Source organism: Leucoraja erinacea, chromosome 14 (assembly GCF_028641065.1).
Source record: "Leucoraja erinacea ecotype New England chromosome 14, Leri_hhj_1, whole genome shotgun sequence".
In the NCBI taxonomy this organism is placed as follows: Eukaryota; Metazoa; Chordata; class Chondrichthyes; order Rajiformes; family Rajidae; genus Leucoraja; species Leucoraja erinaceus.
This window is the reverse complement of record NC_073390.1, coordinates 5,711,652-5,731,504: the sequence shown is the minus strand read 5'-3', so window position 1 is coordinate 5,731,504 and position 19,853 is coordinate 5,711,652. Positions and strand designations below refer to the sequence as shown.

The window sequence follows — 19,853 nt, the reverse complement described above, 5'->3', positions numbered from 1 at the left end:
ATTATTCAATGTTATTTAACAATTGAGTGATAGGGAAGTTATCCAAGATGTCTTTACAGCACAAGGGAAACAGAGTAACAATGTGGAAAATCAGTCATCCTCAGGATCGCCATAGGTAATGCAATGGGAAAGCCACAAGATCAGTGGTTCAGAATCTGCAGTGAAGCAATAGGGCCTCGTGCGTACCTCAATGCACTCCTAAAGATCTGATGCTCTAAGCTTTAAGAGTTACTTCTTTTTGGAAGGCTCTGCTGTAGCAATGTTACAACATTTTGAGATTTTAAAAATCAAGTCTGTAATTTATCCCATCAGATAAAGCATAAAAAGAAGTTTAATTTGACACCTAATTCACTTTCATATCTTCAGTATTAAAAAAGTTAAGGCCATTTTCATACTCGGAAATTGGCATCTTGTCCCCTATTGCTTTTTCATTGACTTAACACAAAAGCTGTGATCGAGAATTTAAAAGCCGATAACTTTCTTAAAATTTAAGAGAACTGAAAGAAACTTTCAGTATTATAGATTGAAGCAATCTGAAACAAATATGAAACAATCCTACTTAGATTACTTGAAATTAAAGCATATAATTAGTTAGTTACCTAATTGTAGCTAATTACAAAATTCAATTACGAGATCTAAACATCTATTCATTTCTTAAGAATAGATTAACATTTTTAAATAGCCTAAGTGTCCAAATAACATTCACACAATAATTCAGAATATAACATCATTTTTAAATCTCATTGTCATGGGTTTATAGGCCAAATGGAAGGAATTTAATGGCCATTTAAATTAATGGCCATTTAAATCAACTTGCCTGTGGGATTTTCTGGAACGCGACCATTTGGAATGTTGCGGTTGCAGTGATTTAGTCCCCATATCGGCAGCAAATACACTGCCGGTTCTTTGGGGGGAAAAATCACCGTTTCGCAACTTAAAATGTGAATTAAATGCATCTTAAGAAACACTTTTATACATAAAATTAAACTACTTTCTTTTACATGTCCCCTACATGAAATCCGGCCCGTTGTCGGCGTTGACGGTTTCAGAAGCTGATTTTAAAATCACTCCAGCGATTAACTTGGCGGGAGAATTTTTTTTAAAAACACACAAAACGGCCGTCGGTACGATTCTTTAGCAAACGCTTGCACTCCAACAAATATAATCCAGGACCAGGTCCAAAAAAAAAAGCCTTTTAACCTGGCCCCCCCCCACCCCCCAACCTGCCAAAATCGCGCACACGGCCAGTGGCAGAATTGCAGCGCCGCTGAAGGTAAGTATTGTAACATACCTACTCTGCTGTCAGTTCAACAAGATCTCTGGTACTCAACTACTGCAATGTCACCATGCTGGTTGAGCAACTATCCACAATGAAGATTTCTCATTCAGGAAACTTGTTTTGAAACACTTTATAAACAGTGCAAGTTACATTGGAACACAATCTGAAGAATAAGTACATTTTAATCATCATTCATTTTGAAATAGTCAAGTACAAAATATACAATAGACAAAGATAAAATTAACTGTGTAAGAAGGAACTACAAATGCTGGTTTACACTGTAGACACAACATGCTGGAGTAACTCAGCAGGACAGGGAGCATCTCTGGATAGAAGAAATGGGTCAGTGTTACACAATTAACTGTGTATTTGAGTAACACAAATTAACTGTTTTGGGCCAAATTAAATGCCATGCAGCAATGATAGCTTGTGGCTTCACTCGCAGACCACATTCAATTAAGATAAGATATTCACGTCATATTATAGTGGGAGTAAAGATCAAAACTTTATATTTCAATATGTTGAATGCTTCATTCATCATGTAGAATCATCAATGGCAGCTGTGGGATTTTCCTGCTAAAAGTACATCCACTAGATACTATCACTTTCATGAAGTGGTGAAGGAAAACAGTGGTAGATTTGTTGTCATTATTTTTGTAAAATTTAGCTTAAAACCAATTCCACCATTTTATGAATTATTATCAATCTTAGTTTAACTAAACCTTTAACTGCGCCTTAGTAGACACAGTACAGCCAGGATGGTTGGATGGTATGGAGTGAAACTCTGGGGAAGTAAATATTAAAATATTATTTTTAGTCTTGGGAGTGAGTATAATTTCTGTGTTTATACTGTTGACCATCAATATGCATTTAATCTCTTTAAATTTCTAGTCTGTTCCAACATTAATATGACATTTGCAATATGTGGGTAGATTGTGATTATTATTAGAAAATGGACCATTTTGGGCTCTTAACACCAGCAACGTATTCTCAAGTTAGGCAAAAGCTTTAGTGTAAAAAAAACGAAACAACAATATTCCTCGGCCCAGTTACAGGTGGACATCATTCACTGACTGTATTTTTCCATTTCCCGATAAATGCTTCCATGATTTCTGGAGAAAGAGAGCATTTAGTATAGAGTTTGATGCAGTTTAAAAAATAACTAGGACTACTGTCCACTAAAAAGCCAATTAAGAACTTTCCAATTAAAGTTTGTCCTTCTTTTGATGAAGGTTTTTCTGACATGAATACATTCTGTGTTAGTACTACCTACATTAAAAGCACCTGAATCACTATCTTGATTGCATCTTTTAAGGTTCGATTCAATTATTTAAGTATTTATTTTACATGTGTATCTTACTCACATGATGATCTGATGACAGATTATAAATTCAAAGCAACACATGAAGCAAATATGATTTTTGTACCCTTAGATCCTTCAGGCTATAATTTGAAATGGATTAAAAGCAAGACAATTAAACCACTCCACAAGTTTGATTGAAGAAACAAGGAATGAACATTCAGAGAATCAGCCATCAATGTGTACCTGTCAAACCATTTCATTTTACCATCTTAATCATGTGCCTATGATCACACTGACACGAACATGTAACCCTGAGTACCGTTCATTGGTTTATTATTTGTTAATTATTTGGTTTCATATTTCCTCATATGACCCAATTTTTGTGTATTTTTGTGCAATGTTGTATTAAAAATAATGAAATCAACATCCAATAAACATTTTGTATCAAGCAACTTTGCTAGCAGGTCATACTCACTTGATGCTGTCAGTGTGAGTCTTGTATTCCATTATGGTATTGGGTGGCAAATTTAGAACACGTCGTAATGTGTCCCGTATTCGTGCTGTTGTAGCTTGGTCACTGGCAGTTTTATTCCATATGGAGATAATATCTTCCTAATATTAAAAAGAGAACCCAGAGTGAATTCTGGTAACCTACTAATTGACAGTAGTGTCTAAATGCATGTAACCATCAGAAATATACCAACGACAATTTGCCTTATAGCAGCATTAATATAATAACTATCGAAAAGTTCCTCATAAGTAGATATAATAGGTGATGTGCAGACATGGTGGCTGGCCCATTGGAGTTGTTCAAGTATGAAAGACGCAAAGCTGGAGATGGTAGCCATCAGATAGTGGCTACTGGCAGATTTTACAGAATGCAACATTGATAACCTTTCTCTACATCTCTCTACATTGTCTGCATCGTCGATTCATACAATAACTGGTGTTCAATAGACTATGACCAGAATGATGTTTAAGGTCTTGCTCTCAGTTCCTCAGATGGTCAAAGGCAGTGGTGGATTTTTTCTGTAATATTTTGCTCAAGCTGCAAGTTGGCTTCTTTGCAATATGAAGTGACCAGGGTGGAATAGCGGAGGAGAGCAGGGAAGAGGGCAGGGCAGAGAGCAAGGAATAGGTGACATTTCGGGTCGAGACCCTTCTTCAGAAGAAGGGCCTTGACCAGCATCTCCAGAGATGCTGCCTGTCCTGCTGAGTTACTCCAGCATTTTGTGTCTACCATGGAGTAAGAGGATGGTGAAGAATCTTTTTCTGAGGATTCTCCATAGTTATGCTCAGTTGGAGTTGAACATCATGCCCATAATGCATTTTTGACAGACGAAATTCACATTGTGACTCTGGAAGTAGTACATCAGCTACGGAACACCAAGGAGAGTTCTTGTAATGATTTCCTTCATGGCAGATTGCAGGGAAAATCCTTTATAATTAATGCAACTGTACGTAAAGATAGTCAAGTGTGTTTTATTGTCATATGCCCCAGATAGATCAATTAAATTCTTACTTGCAGCAGAACAACAGATTATGTAAACATAGTACACTGTAAACAATATAATAGACGAGAGAGAAGAGAAAGAAAATAAATTAATAAAATCATCCTTTTAAATAATGCAATCCTTTTAAATTGTTATAATTTATAGGACCCGAGATCCACTAGCATGCTTTCAAGTTCTCTGATGAGAACATGAGATTGTACCAGAAATGCTTCTCCACCTCGTTTTTGTACTTCAGAGATTTCATTTGTTCTGGAGACGTTATTAACCAGTGTTTAACTCGTTCCATGTTGGGAAGTGCCACAATTAACACAAGTAGTCTGTGTGCTGCGGAATTAAACCAGGCGCACTCACGTCAGAGATAAGAGTCCTGATTAAAACTTTCAAAGCTCTCCTTCCAGCAGAGCTGTCCTCTGCTCTTGACACTCAATGGGCAAGTTCTTAGGTGCAAGGACGATAGGCAGTTTAGACACCACTGGAAAATGAATGCATGTTGTGGGCATTGGTTATTGTTGGATCGGCCATACTTTTTCCATCCACCATCAGTTCTATGGAACACAAGGTTTTTATTGTTCCTCTGTCTCCAAAAGTTGCTTTCTCTACCCTCAAGCCACAATAATGCTGCTAGTCTTGCGAATGCTTGGCACATATGATGAATTAGAATCCTGTTTGGTCATTCTCATCAAACCAGTCTTGGCGTTGTCAGAGACAGAAATTGAATCTCTTCAAGGGTGACAATTATAGATGATTTTTGTGCTTTCCAAATATAATGGGACAGTTCTTAGATGTGGGTCATTAGGATGGCTACGAGGCACCATTAAGTAGTTCTTTTCAAAGGGTCTTTGTGTTTTGATATTGCATTTCCTATAGCACATTTCTGGTGCCATTTAGGAGTCATGTTGATGGAGATTTGAAAAAGTAGATGAGAAGGCAGTCGTAGGCAGTAGATGAGAAGGCAGTCGCAGAAGGCAGAAGCCCAGTCGTGTTCAGTCTGTCACACATATGTCATTGTGGCCTTTTCATTGTATGATAAGGATGCCTCGGGAGATATTGCACGTGCATCTGATGGAATAGGGCAATTGTTATGAAATGGCTATTTCTAAACATTTCATCAGTGGTACAGCACTACATATTAAATTTAGAATTTCCCTCTACTTCTCCACTAATGACACCTTTCAAGATCTTTAAGTCTTTTACAACTTTAGCATTGAAGCTGCCAAGGAAAATCAGGTAATTTTCCTTTGGGACCTGTGTCAGGGATTGATCAAAATTGGAGTAGAATTCTACTATGATTGTTCCCAAAAGCTTGCCGACCATTAATAAATATTTGCATCGCCTTGATAACAAAAACATGAATCAATTTTACAAAGCTCTATCTTCAACATTTGTGCAGTTTGAAGGCCTTCCTTTGTTGTTTCTAGAGTTGGGGGGAAAAAAGCACATTGATGACCAAAGCGTATTGGTTATGCAACAGAACGAATCAGGCGATCATAAAATAGCTTGGAAACAGGCACTTTGGCCCCACATCCATGCTGACTAATGGGCCTGTCCCACTTATGCAACTTTTTAGACACTACAGGAGACTATGAGGTCGCCACAAGTACGCCGGAGGTTGCCGCGGTGTCGCCTGCATGGTGGCGAGTAGTTCCCGCCTTCTCAGACCGAGTCGCGGCATCATTCTGGTCACCGCTAATTTTTCAACACGGAGAATTTTTACGCCATGGAGAGTAGCGAGAATTCCCGTGCCGTTGGTGCAGTGGTAATGGGTCGCCAGGAGGTCGTTGGTTGCCGTACGTTCTCATTGGTTGTCGCCGGTGCTGACCGGTGAATTTCATTGGCTCATTGGAAAAAAAAACGTAAACAGTAGTTTTCAGAACCAAGGATAACCGACAATGTTAATGCCCGCCGAGCTTCACAGCCGTGTATCTCTGGCTTCTTAAAAGTTGTCTCCACTCCTTCTTCCAACCCCGTCTCTCCCTTCTCCCGCCCCCTCTTTTAAAGGACTAGAGTGACCCTTCCCATACACTGTGCTTTCACCGTCTTAAGTACAGCGCCAACCTTCCTGTTCATCGTGGTGTGTGTCTGTATCACATTGGCTTTGCACCGTGTGAATTTCACTCAGACAGTGCTCCCCCCGCTTGCCCTGTCCCCCGACTCCATAACTGGCTGGTGAAGGAAGCGATGTGTGTCTGTGTTCCAGAGTTTTCAGTCGTTTTTGATATCACATGGAATGAATTATGCTGATCCATATTTCTCTCAGGCATATCTAGCCATGTCCATGGAATCTAAATGCACAAATCAATTAGCTGCCTCCTGCAAAGCTACAAATTCTTATGAGCAGAATTTAGATCTAACCTGGTACTCTTGGAAGCTGGTGCATTATTCCCAATAAACCCCGATGACATGACAATCTCCGTCACAGAGATCGACATCAGAAGATCCTTCAGGAGGATGAACTCTTAAAAAAATGTCTGGACCTGATGATATACCTCGTCCCATTCTCAAAACGTGTGCAGACCAACTGGCTGGAGTTTTTGCGGACATCTTCAACCTCAGGTATGAGGTTCCCATCTGCTTTAAAAGGGCATCAATAATACCAATGCCCAAAAAGAGTAGGTGACATGCCTCAATGACTACCGACCGGTTGCACTAACATCCGTGGTGATGAAGTGTTTTGAGTGGTTGGTTATGGCAAATATCAACTCCTACCTCATCAACAAATGGACCCAATACAATTTACCTGACGCCACAATAGGTCAACGGAGGATGCGATCTCGCTGGCTCTCCACTCTGCACTGGACCACTTGGACAATAACAACATAAATATCAGGCTAGACAAAAGTGCTGAAGAAACTTAGCAGGTGCAGCAGCATCTATGGAGCGAAGGAAATAGGCAACGTTTCAGGCCGAAACCCTTCTTCAATCTGAAGAAGGGTTTCTGCCCGAAACGTTGCCTATTTCCTTCGCTCCTTAGATGCTGCTGCACCCACTGAGTTTCTCCAGCACTTTTGTCTACCTTCGATTTTCCAGCATCTGCAGTTCCTTCTTAAAAACATAAATATCAGGCTGTTGTTCACAGACTACAGCTCGGCTTTCGTCACCATTAACCCCTCCAAACTGGTTACCAAGCTCACAGAACTGAGTCTCTGTGCATCCCTCTGCAATTAGATCCTCAACTTCCTCATCAACAGAATAAATCATTACAAATTTTCAGCAAGGTTCCTGCTCAATAACCATCAGCACAGGAGCACATCAAGGCTGTGTGCTCAGCCCCCTGCTCTATTCACTCTATACCCATGAATGTAGCCACACACAGTTCTAACTCAATGTTCAAATTTGCTGACAACACCACGTTGAATTACATATGATGAGTCAAGAGTAAAGGGAGATCGATTGACTGATCTAATGGTGCCAGAACACCAACCTGGCTCTAAAACCAAGGAACAGATTGTTGACTTTAGAACAGGAAGGCTGAGGATCCACAAACTTGTCTTCATGGACGATGGCAGTGGAGAGAGTAATAACTTCAAATTGCTGGGTGTGCATATCTCTGAAGATCTATCCTGAGCCCAGCACATTGATGAAGTCATAAAGAAAGACCATCAATGTCTCTACTTCCTTAGAAGATTCGGTATGTCAACGAATACTCTCTTGAATTTGGCAGGTGTACATATTGCCTGTTTGCATCAAGACCTCAAATGCCCAGGAATAAAGAAGATTTCAAAAAGTTGTGAACACCGCTAGATCCATCCCCATCAAAAGGATCTACAGGAGTCGCTAACTCATAGAAGGCAGCCAGCGTCATTAGAGACCCACACCGCTGGTCTTACTCTCATCTCACTCCTGCCATAAGGAAGAAGGTATTAGGAGCCTAAAAATGGTAACATCCGGTTCAAGAACAGCTACTGCCAAACATCCATCAAGCTATTACACAGTACAACCTCCAACTAAGCTCTGAACTACATAGACTTGGGGACATATTTTTGTCTTCAGCTATTATTGTTTGTTTTTAATATACCGAACTTTTTTTTATTGCTTGTTATGGTGTTTACAAAGTACTATGTTTACATATCTGTTGTGCTGCAGCAAGCAAAAAATGCATTGCTCCTTTTGGAGACATATGACAATAAAACACTGTTGGATCAACATTATGCCAAACCTCAAATAAAATCAAGACTGGCAAACAACTTTCTCCAGAAGAGGGATACCTGGAATCGAACGGAAACAACAGCTCCACATATCTCCTCTCCAACCATGAATTGTTCCCCCAACATTGCCAAAATCAAATTTTCCCAGCAGCGTGATGCTAGTCCCTTTCGCAAACGGATAATCCATTTTCCACCATTCTTATTAGCTTCATCCTGGAAAGACAAAAAATGATAACTTCAAATCTATTAAAATATCATCCATATTACTTTCACCACTCACCCTCAAAATCTGCTGTGACTGTTCAAGATGATTCTCTTGGCTACACTGAGCAAAAATACAAACCGTTGGAGGAACTCCACAGGTTCGGCTGAATCTGTGGAGGGAAATGTGCAGATGACATTTCGTGTCGGGAGTCTTCAGATGCCTCTTCATTTTCTTCAACATCTGCTGTCTGATCCAATGAGTTCCTCCAGCAGTTTCTTGCTCAAAATCCCTGCATCTGCAGTGCTTGTGATTCCATTACTTGGTTACTCTGTAGCCTTGACAGTCAAGCAGCAGGTTTCCTATCACTCCTTGATATTACAGATTTCCATAACCTAAACACAACTGGTGAAAGCCACCAGTATCATTATGTATGATTGAAAATCCCAGTTTTCCTTATTTCTTGTAACATTTAAGCACATGCATTCCATTCTTCATTACATCCCAGCATCTGAGGCCAAGCTCCTGTCTGAAACCAGTAGTTCCGACTCTTTGGCAATTAGCAAGACGGAACAAGATGCTGCTCCATCATAATTCAAAAGTCAAATACAACATTCTAGCCATCACCAACCCCTCCCGCATCAGCCATCTCTGCTCTTCATTCATTCCTACTGTTTGAACAACACTTATTCATAACAATTTATCCCCAGGAAAAGACAAATTGCTGGAATAACTCAGCGGGTCAGGCAGCATCTCTGGAGAACATGGATGCAGAAATGGATCTTGAAATTCATCAAGATTACAAGGCAACAATCTTGTGTGTTTTTGGAAATGGAAAAATTATTCAACGGTGGATAGAGAATCAAAATCAATGATCCGGATGCTTAGCCTTAAGATGATCTAGAGGTAGCTCAAATTCTCTTTGTAGACTTTAGTTAACAAGAGCTAAACATAGAAAACACATCACAAATGTGGAGGAGTTGATTTAAGCAGAGCTGCCAAGTTTTGACAGAGCATTTCAGTATTCTAGTACCTAAAAATAAGAATTTTGCTGAGGAAATTGTTATTTTTACTCGGTGGCATTTTGCTGAAAAAAAATGTTTGCTTGTATGTGCGGTCATACCCATGTGAGAGTACAAGAATGCATTAATTTTCTACCAATTGACATGTCTTCTACGCACCTTACTTGACAGTGCATTCATTGCCATCTCTTTGTATACTGCTGTTTGAACGGCTTCCTGCTTTTAGCACCAGATGATGATGTAGACTCTACTTTGGAAGCCTCCCTCTCACACTGTCTCCCTCCCTCCTCTCCCTCCTTCCCTCTCTCTCTCTCTCTCCCCTTCCTCCCTCTCCCTCTCCCCCCCCTCCCTCCCCCTCTTCCTCCCTTCTCCTTTCCTTTTTTTGTCCCTCCCTCTCTTATTCACTCCCTTCCTCCCTCCCTCTCTCTCTCCTCCCTTTTTTTCTCCCTCCCTCTCTTATTCCCTCCCTCCCTCTCTCCCTCTCTACCCTCCCTCTCTCCCCCTTGAGCCCACCCACCGTTCTGTAAAATCAAGGCCAATCCCAATGTAATTGCAACCTCACTGGTAACCTTTCACCACTAGGCTTATCCAGAATTCTATCACTAGCTGAAAAATAATAAGGCTCAAAGAGAATTCCAAAGACTCATTGTTATACGAGAAGTGATGGTGCATAAATGCCCAGCTTAAACCACTGGATGTGTTGCTAATCTATCCTATTTAGCACACTGGTGCTACACAACATGATGGAGAATACTCTCAATGTGAAGGGAGAACTTCAGCTCCACCACACTGTTGGGGGGTGGGGGAAGAAAAAGAGAAAAACATAAACCACACTTTCTAATATTATCATAGAAAAGCACATCCTAACAGTTAGATTGATGAGAGAGAGGTGAAAGCAGTTCTCCCTCCATCTTGGGGTTTTCATCACCTTATTCTGGTCAAGACTGCCAATTATATCCTTGAGGCTGGGACCAGCTCGGTCAGGGTTAGGGTTATTGTTCAACTTCACAAAGATCACTGAAGTTTTACTGTTCTCAATAACTCTTACAAAATGGAGTAGCACCAGAAATAAAAAAAATGTGTCATTCAGGGAGGATACAGAATTTTATGTAAATAAATTAATATGGGATTTTTCTCAGAGAAGAATTATACATGGCTTCCTCCTCTGGCAGAAGAGTTAGTAAAATTGATCTAATACAGTATTAGAAAAAGTTAATAACGTGAAACAAAAAAGTTACAAATGTTACTTTAATATACTTTGAAGTAAACCTTTGCATTAAAATTGCACAAGCATTAAAAAACATTTCTGAATGAAAATGCAATTAGTCACCTTTACTTTACCCAGAAATGATATCTGCTCACCTCCCACATTGGTTTAATGCCATCTTTGAACAGGTGAAAGTCACTATGCCCTGTGAGGTCACCAGGTCGAACTAAATGGCTATAAAACCTCCAGAACTGTTCAACCTAAAGAAAGGAAGGAAAATATCTGATTAAATTTAAGCACATTTGCTACGGTATCCCGAGCCATGGCACAAAAAACTGAGGATTTTTAACTTTATATAAAAATGAGTATGGCATGATGGCAGGACCAAATTAATTATCTGATAACTACTGAAAGAGACCAATAAGGACTTCCTTTGATGATGAACAAATTGATAATGAAGTGCATAAATACGGAGAGTGTGATTTTTTTTTGTGTCTCTGCATGTTAAAATTTCAGCGTATATTTTCAATACTAATCAGACCAATGTCCGACTGGACAGTTTGTAAACAATAGCAAAATACATTTGTGATCTTCCATTAAAAATTTAGCATAATACCCGTAAAGACCAATCATTGTTACTTTTAGCTAGTTAAATAGATTCTCATCTATGAAACTGAATATATACAGTGATAATTAGTTCTTCATTAAAATAATAAATTGCTAACGTGGCCACCAATGAATGTTATGACACCTCCTGCCAGCAAATTGAAGAAAACAATTTGATTTCACTGCTGTTTCACCGAGTCTGCAACTTTTCATGAACTATTTTTGTAATCATGTCAATTCAATCCCTCAATGAGATTATTACTTCGTATAAACTCCCAGTTTTAATTTCATACAGCAATTATTATTCCTCTTAAAATGTAAGTGTATGTTTTGGGTCGGATTTAAAAGGCTCACACTGAGGGTGCGATGTGAATCGAGTCAAGTTCTCTCAACAAAATAGGAGAAGTAAACATTTTTATTGTATTGTATATCTTTATTGTCATTTCCTGAGTATTCACATACCCAGAGGAAACAAAAAAACATTGCTCAACCAGTGTCCATTCAGTGTGCATTAAAAATAAATAGAAATAAAAATACATATATCATGAACAAATTTAACACTCTACTAAACATTCAACAGGCGTTCCGATCGGCAGCGGCACGACAGTGGCTCTGCTGCAGTGTGTCCAGGTTGGTGGTTGGTGCGCGATACTTTGGCAGGGGGCAAAGTCCGTTTAGCAGTCTTATAGCCTGCGGGAAGAAGCTGAGGAGCATCCTGCTGGTTTTGCAGCTAATGCTCCTGTACCTCTTCCCAGATGGCAGGATGGATAATATAGATAGATAGCCTTTTATTGTCATTCAGACTTAGTCTGAACGAAATTGCAGCAGTCATACATATAATACAATACAATAAAACGACAATAAACACACATTAACATCCACCACAGTGAGTCCACCCAGCATCTCCTCACTGTGATGGAGGCAAAAGTCTTAGGTCGCAGTCTCTTCCCTCCTCTTCTCCCTCTGCGCTGGGGCGATAATATGTGATGCGATGGGTGGTAGGGGTCTTTGATGATGGAGATGGCTCTGCTGATACATCTCTTCCTGTATATGTCCAGCAGGAAAGGGAGTGGAGCACCAATAATCCTGCTGGCGGTCTTCACAATCCTGTCTAGTTGGTGCCGTTCGTACGCCTTGCAGCTCCCGAACCAGGAAGTGATGCCGTAGGTCAATGTGCTCTCGATTGTCCCTCTATAAAAAGTCCGTAGGTGTGTAGTGGGGAGACCTGCTTTACGTAGTCTTCGGAGAGGGTGTAGTCGCTGCTGGGCTCTCTTGACCAATGCTGTGGTGTTGGCCGTGGACGTCAGGTCATCTGACAGGTGTAGTCCTAGGAACTTCACGCTGCTGACCTTTTCCACATCAGCTCCATCGATGTGCAGAGGTGTATGGTGTTGTTTCCCCGCCCTCCCGAAGTCAACCACCATCTCCTTAGTTTTTCCCACGTTGAGAATGAGGTTGTGGGATTTGCACCAACCTGTGAGCAGCTCCACCTCCATCCTGTACGCCGATTCATCATTGTCACTGATGAGACCCACCACTGTTGTGTCATCAGCGAACTTGTTGATGAAGTTGTTGTTGAGTCTAGCAGTACAGTCGTGTGTCAGCAGACTAAACAGCAGGGGGCTTAGGACACAGCCTTGGGGTGAGCCAGTGCTCACGGCTATGGTTTTTGATGTCCTACTGCCCACCCTGACTGTCTGCTGCCGTTGCGATAGAAAGTTCAGGACCCAGTTGCATGTGCCAGCATCAACCCCCATTAGCTCCAACTTCTCCACCAGCTGCTGCGGAATGATTGTATTAAAAGCAGAGCTGAAGTCTATGATGAGGATCCTGGCATAAGTATTTTTCCGATCAAGGTGTGACAGTACGAGATTCAGTGTTGTTGAGACTGCGTCCTCTGTGGATCGGTTGGCTCTGTAGGCGAACTGCAGTGGGTCTAGGTCAGCAGGTAGACTATTTTTGATATGCTGCATAACCAGTTGCTCAAAGCACTTCATTACTATGGGTGTTAGAGCCATGGTTGAAAGTCATTATGGCAGGCTGGGTTTGGTTTCTTCGGGACAGGGACGATGGTGGCACTCTTAAGACAGTTGGGCACTACTGCCTGGCTGAGTGAGATGTTAAAAATGTCTGTGAAGACATCTTTCAGTTGCTCGGCGCAGTCTCTTAAAACGCATCCAGGAATGTCGTCCGGCCCTGCAGCTTTGCGTGGATTGATGCTGGCAAAGACCTTTTTAACTCCGGCTGCGGACAGCCTGAGCGACTGGTCACTGGGAGATGGCAGTAGTGCACGTGTCTGGGTGATGTTTTTAATCTCAAACCGTGCGTAGAACTCGTTCAGTTCATCTGGTAGAGAGGGGTCGTTTTGGCATATCCGCAGCGGGGGGGGCTTGTAGTCAGTGATGGTATGAAATCCCTGCCACAAGCGACGTGTGTCTTTGTCATTTGTGAAGTGGCTATTAAGTTTTTGTCCATACAGCCTCTTCGCTTCCCTGATCCCCCGGGATAGGTTACCCCTTGCCAGTTTGTATGCTGCGTTGTCCCCAGATTTGAATGCAGCATTCCGGACTCTCAGTAGGGAACACACTTCCCCAGTTAGCCAAGGTTTCTGATTGGCACGCCTCCTGATGGTTTTTACCACCGTTACATCCTCAATGCATTTATTGATGTATCCGATGACGGATTCTGTGTATTCTTGGAGGTTGATGCCACTGTCATCTGTTGCTGCCTCTCTGAAAATGGCCCACTGTGTGGTTTCAAAACAGTCTTGTAGTGCTGCGGTAGCTCCCTGTGGCCATGTTCTGACTTCTTTGACCGTTGGCCTGTCCTGTTTCACCCTGGGTCTGTATGCAGGTGTGAGCATAACCGCTAGGTGGTCAGAGTTGCCGATATGGGGGAGGGGGGCTGCTTTATATGCATCTTTAATGTTGGTGTACACCAGATCTAGTTTGTTCTTCCCCCTGGTTGCAATGTTCACATGCTGGTAGAATTTAGGCAGAACAGATGTAAGACTTGCCTGGTTGAAATCCCCAGCTGCCATGAAGAAAGCATCTGGATGTTCCCTCTGCTGCTCACTGATGTTGTTGTAGAGCTCTGTCATAGCATCCTTCACGTCCGCGCTCGGTGGTACATAGACAGCCGTTATGAAGACTGCCGTTAGCTCCCTGGGTAAGTAGAAGGGTCGGCATTTCACAGTCATTAGCTCCACGTGGGGTGAGCAGTAAGTGGAAATCACCACAGCATCCCGGCACCATGATCTGTTCACATACACAGCCAGCCCCCCTCCCCTTGCCTTACCAGCTAGCGAAGCTACTCTATCAGCTCTGTATAGCATAAGTCCCTCCAACTGGATCGCAGCGTCTGTGATGTTCTGATTCAGCCAGGTCTCCGTTAGGACGTAGACACAGCAGTTCTTCACGCTTCGTTGGGAGGCTCTCCACGCTCTGAGGTAGTCCATCTTGTTGTCGAGGGAGCGGACATTTGCCAACATGACTGTAGGCACTGCCGGTTTGTGACGGTTAGCGTTTACCCTAGCGTAGGCTCCTGCACGCTTCCCCTGCTTCTGCCCTCTACTACACCGCTTGCGATGTTTTCCCACCAGCGTTGTTCCAGGTGCGGGTACAGCCGCGGCTCTCCACGGGCCTGCGCACCTCCGTGGTCCTGCGCACTTCCGTGGGCCTATGCAACGCAGAAGTCTCAGCTCCACCAGGACGCTCCGTAAGGTAAAGTCTCAACAAGAAGCCTTGTTGCCGATTTTTAAAAGAACCTGCTGCTCGTACTTACGCACATACACACACTCCTCCGACACACACTCTTCATACACACCACTCGCTCCAAAAACCCACGAAAACACCGAACTTTCACTGGGAGAGTTCGCTGCGAACTCCGGTCGCGCCGCCATCTTGCCCCATATAAACTGCATTACAGAAGAACTTGAATCATAATAGGTAGATAAGAAGTGTTCAAGCTGATTAATGAAAATATGATGGATAGACATTCCATCCTAAAACTAGGGAGCATTGTATGTCTTAAATATATATAGTAACAATTTACATCCAGTTCCTTCGAAATGCTACTATTTCTTCTCTATATAGAATGCATGAATTTACCTGCAAACAAACCTGATTCTAAGAAATTTAACGTACCTTTCTTTTTACGTAAATTATTCTCTAGTAGTAAATGCAGGGCATGCAAGCAAACCAAAATTGTAAAGCAAAAAAAAAAAAAATTGCAGATGGAAATCTGAAATATAAACAGAAAATGCTAGAGATAGTCAGGTCAGTCAGAAACAATGATTCAGGTTAATGTTTCGGAATTAATGATTCCCTCTCTACAGAACACGCTAGTACCTTCTGTTTTTATTGCAAACCAAATGTTTCATATAACAAATCACATAGGTTATCGTCAAAGATTCCAGACTATTGGACCAATTAAAACTGCAAATAAAAATGATATTAGTAGAAGCATAAATGAATTGCTAGTAGATTTGACCAGGTTTCACTTCAATACAAACTAAAAATAAGGATATGTTTTAATCATTTTAAACAGTTTATTCAAACTTGCATCCCTGATGAAAAAAATGTAAACATTGAAAGTTTCCAAGCTGTACAAAGATACAGCAAATACTAGACTCACCAATAGATCCACTCCTACTCGTTTCTCTCTTTTTATATGCCGTTCGAATAAAGACATCCCTCATTCACAATCAAAACAGCTAACAATCACCACTTTTTGGAACACACTGGCCAATTTCAGTTATCAAACAAGCAAATACCACTGCACAACAAAAAGATGGGAGTCGTGCTTTCAAGGTTAATGCAACAATTGATAACAATTTCTATTACCAATGCCAATAGACCTAATAAAAATCTCACACTTGGCTATGTACAGAAATAGGACAAACAGCATGCAGGTCATATGAAAAAAGCTGTGATTTATTTATTAAATTCACTAAATGCTCTATTGCATGTAATTAAATTGTTAGTTAGAGCACTGAATCATCCGTGTCATTGTAATTGGCAAGCAAGAACAAATGTTGCATTGGCCACTTTCAATTTGGCTAGGAACATTATAATTTAAAATAAAGAATTAGATTAAATATAATCTATAATATAATTTTTTACCAATCTTTAATATAAAACAATCCTTCTTAATTTGACATTTATTGACCCAGGTCCACTTAAATTATTTAAAATAATTCAGCTGAAAAATGTAATTGGTCTGCATTATTAGGTCTGCAAAGAGTAGGAGTAAACGGGTCCTTTTCACAATGGCAGGCAGTGACTAGTGGGGTACCGCAAGGCTCAGTACTGGGACCCCAGCTATTTACAATATATATTAATGATCTGGATGAGGGAATTGAAGGCAATATCTCCAAGTTTGCGGATGACACTAAGCTGGGGGGCAGTGTTAGGTGTGAGGAGGAGGATGCTAGGAGACTGCAAGGTGACTTGGATAGGCTGGGTGAGTGGGCAAATTTTTGGCAGATGCAGTATAATGTGGATAAATGTGAGGTTATCCATTTTGGTGGCAAAAACGGGAAAGCAGATTATTATCTAAATGGTGGCCGATTTGGAAAGGGGGAGATACAGCGAGACCTGGGTGTCATGGTACACCAGTCATTGAAGGTAGGCATGCAGGTGCAGCAGGCAGTAAAGAAAGCAAATGGTATGTTGGCTTTCATAGCAAGAGGATTTGAGTATAGGAGCAGGGAGGTTCTACTGCAGTTGTACAGGGTCTTGGTGAGACCACACCTGGAGTATTGCGTGCAGTTTTGGTCTCCAAATCTGAGGAAGGACATTATTGCCATAGAGGGAGTGCAGAGAAGGTTCGCCAGACTGATTCCTGGGATGTCAGGACTGTCTTATGAAGAAAGACTGGATAGACTTGGTTTATACTCTCTAGAATTTAGGAGATTGAGAGGGGATCTTATAGAAACTTACAAAATTCTTAAGGGGTTGGACAGGCTAGATGCAGGAAGATTGTTCCTGATGTTGGGGAAGTCCAGGACAAGGGGTCACAGCTTAAGGATAAGGGGGGAATCCTTTAGAACCGAGATGAGGAGAACTTTTTTCACACAGAGAGTGGTGAATCTCTGGAACTCTCTGCCACAGAGGGTAGTTGAGGCCAGTTCATTGGCTATATTTAAGAGGGAGTTAGATGTGGCCCTTGTGGCCAAGGGGATCAGAGGGTATGGAGAGAAGGCAGGTACGGGGTACTGAGTTGGATGATCAGCCATGATCATATTGAATGGCGGTGCAGGCTCGAAGGGCCGAATGGCCTACTCCTGCACCTAATTTCTATGTTTCTATTATGAACTACCAATGAAATCATTATTTGCAGTTTATCTTTTGGAATAATCAAATGAGGAATAGTCAGCATAACAGATGAAGAAATAAAATTGTTGCAGTATGATTGAAAAAATATTAACCTGGTTGATAGTTTGTTCATAAATACCTTAATTGTAGAAACAGGAAACAGGCTCTTTGGCCAACTCTTCCATAGTGACCAAGGTGCCCCTTCCAAGCTATTCCTATTTACCAGCGTTAGGCCCATATTCCTCTACACCTTTCCTATCCATATACCTGTCCAAGTTACTTTTAAATGCTGTTATTGTGCCTGCCTCAACTACTTTCTCTGGAAGCTCGTTCCATATACCCACCACTCACTGTGTAAAAAGTGGCCCATCAGGATCCTATTAAATTTTCTCCGTCCACATAAACCTTGTCCCTCTAGTCCTTCTGAAGAAGGGTTTCAGCCCGAGGCATTGCCTATTTCCTTTGCTCCATAGATGCTGCCGCATCCGCTGAGTTTCTCCAGCACTTTTGTCTACCCTCTAGTTCTTCATTCATCTGTGCATTCACCCAATCTAATCCCCTTATAATCTTTTGCACCTCTGTGAGATCACCCCTCAGCTTCCTGCACTTAAAGGAATAAAGTCCTAGTCTGCCCAACATCTCCCGACAACTCAGGCCTTCGAGTCCTGACAACATCCTCATAAATTTTATCTACACTTTTTCCACCTTAATGGCATATTTTCTTTAACAGTATGACCAAAACTGAACACAATACTCCAACAACTAATAACAAAAACACTTCCCAATTCTAATGTGGTTGGATAATATTCAACAGTAACATCAGCGTTTTGCACTCTACTTTTGAAATTCATTCCATTTACTTTGAGGCAGAATACAACATACAAATGTTACTGTAATAGTGGCTAGGATTAATTTCAAGGCATTTTAATATTGCACCAGAGAGTAAGACCAAAAATTATATTATTTCTCTTGCTTAAAATTGTCCTGAATTTCTTTCCAGCAAGATCATATGCAAAGCAACAAGGACAAGAATAAAGAAAATCCAAGAAATAAAATCTCATATCCGATAACCTCGCCCTAGTAAAATGCTTAATGGCTAGTAAAAAACGTGCTGCTCACAGATGCAAATGTTCCAATCTGTTTAACATTTTGCTCATAGCTCTGAGAGCTGGTGGGTCGACCTGGCGTACGTCTGGAATACCAAAATGTATAGTTGTACTGTAGAGGGTGTTCTCCTGGGCCAGGGACAACTGCCTGTGGGGAACAAAATATTACAATGAAAATGCAGGATTTTGTTGTATGGTTATGCTCCTGATTTTTAAACAGTAATTAATACTTTCTTGATTGTAGCAGGCTGCTTTAAAAGTCAATTTGACTTCCTTGTTATTCATATTTCCACATTGCTTCTGCTGCCTGGTTAATTTATATTTGTCCACACTAGTAAAATGTTTGTATGTTAAACCAGACCTTGTATACATTTAAAAACATCAAAATTATATAACATCCAGGAAAGTTAACACATTACAGGTGCACAACCTTTTATCCGGAGTTCCGGAAACCGAAAAACTCCGAAAACCGGCCATTTTTTCCAGGATGTCGTCTGCACACCAAAGCTCGCGTTTGGCGCCAAACTTGACCCGAAACAACCCACGGTCAACCCAGGTCTGTACTACTGTAGCGGCTGCCTCCTCCCCGGCGACCGGGGAGACGCTTAAACATCTGTAAATCATTGCTTAAATGTTAGTCAGTTAGTTTGGAGGGCTTTTATGTGAAGGGGTAAACTTTAATTCTTAGTCCCCTACCTGGTTGGAGAGCGGTCAATGCCTTACCGGGTCGCCGTGCAGTAAGCTCCGCAGCGCTGTGGCCGCCAACTCCCAGCTGGGGCTGCAGGCGGCGCCGGTTGTAGCTCCGACCCCGGCAACTCTACCCCTGGCTGCGCGACGCTCCAAATCCAGCGCTGCCCGCGGCCGGACGCCCGCAGCCCCAGCTCCGCAAATGTTGGGAGTCGGCGGGCGTCGCAGCGCTGGGATACCAGCGGGGAGCGGGCAATGCCTTACCGGGTCGCCGTGCGGTAAGCTCCGGAGCGCTGTGGCCGCCGACTCCCAACATTCGCGGAGCTGGGGCTGCGGGCGTCCGGCCGCGGGCGACGCTGGATTTGGAGCGCCGCGCAGCCAGGGGCAGAGTTGCCAGGGTCGGAGCTCCAACCGGCGCCGCCCGCGGCCGGACGGCGCCCCCAGCTCCGCGATGTTGGGAGTCGC

General features: G+C 42.0%; 1 protein-coding gene across 7 annotated transcripts in view; it reads right to left on the bottom strand.

Annotated features, from left to right (window-relative positions):
• eif4e2 (eukaryotic translation initiation factor 4E family member 2) overlaps positions 1–19,853 on the bottom strand; it is a 54,433-nt gene that overhangs the window by 26,308 nt on the left and 8,272 nt on the right. For 4 of the 7 annotated variants that reach the window (XR_008724524.1, XM_055645422.1, XM_055645423.1 and 1 more), the window contains exons 3-6: positions 18,715–18,849; positions 10,828–10,932; positions 8,302–8,454; positions 3,058–3,194 (exon numbers count right to left, since the gene is read on the bottom strand). Coding sequence is in view for 6 of the 7 variants with exons in the window: in XM_055645422.1 (XP_055501397.1) it covers positions 3,058–3,194; positions 8,302–8,454; positions 10,828–10,932; positions 18,715–18,849 (530 nt within the window). In the remaining variant the exon portion in view is untranslated. Of the gene's footprint in view, positions 1–1,394; positions 2,392–3,057; positions 3,195–8,301; positions 8,455–10,827; positions 10,933–18,714; positions 18,850–19,853 lie in introns of those variants that run through there. The other 3 variants (XM_055645420.1, XM_055645424.1, XM_055645425.1) reach the window with 3 other exon arrangements.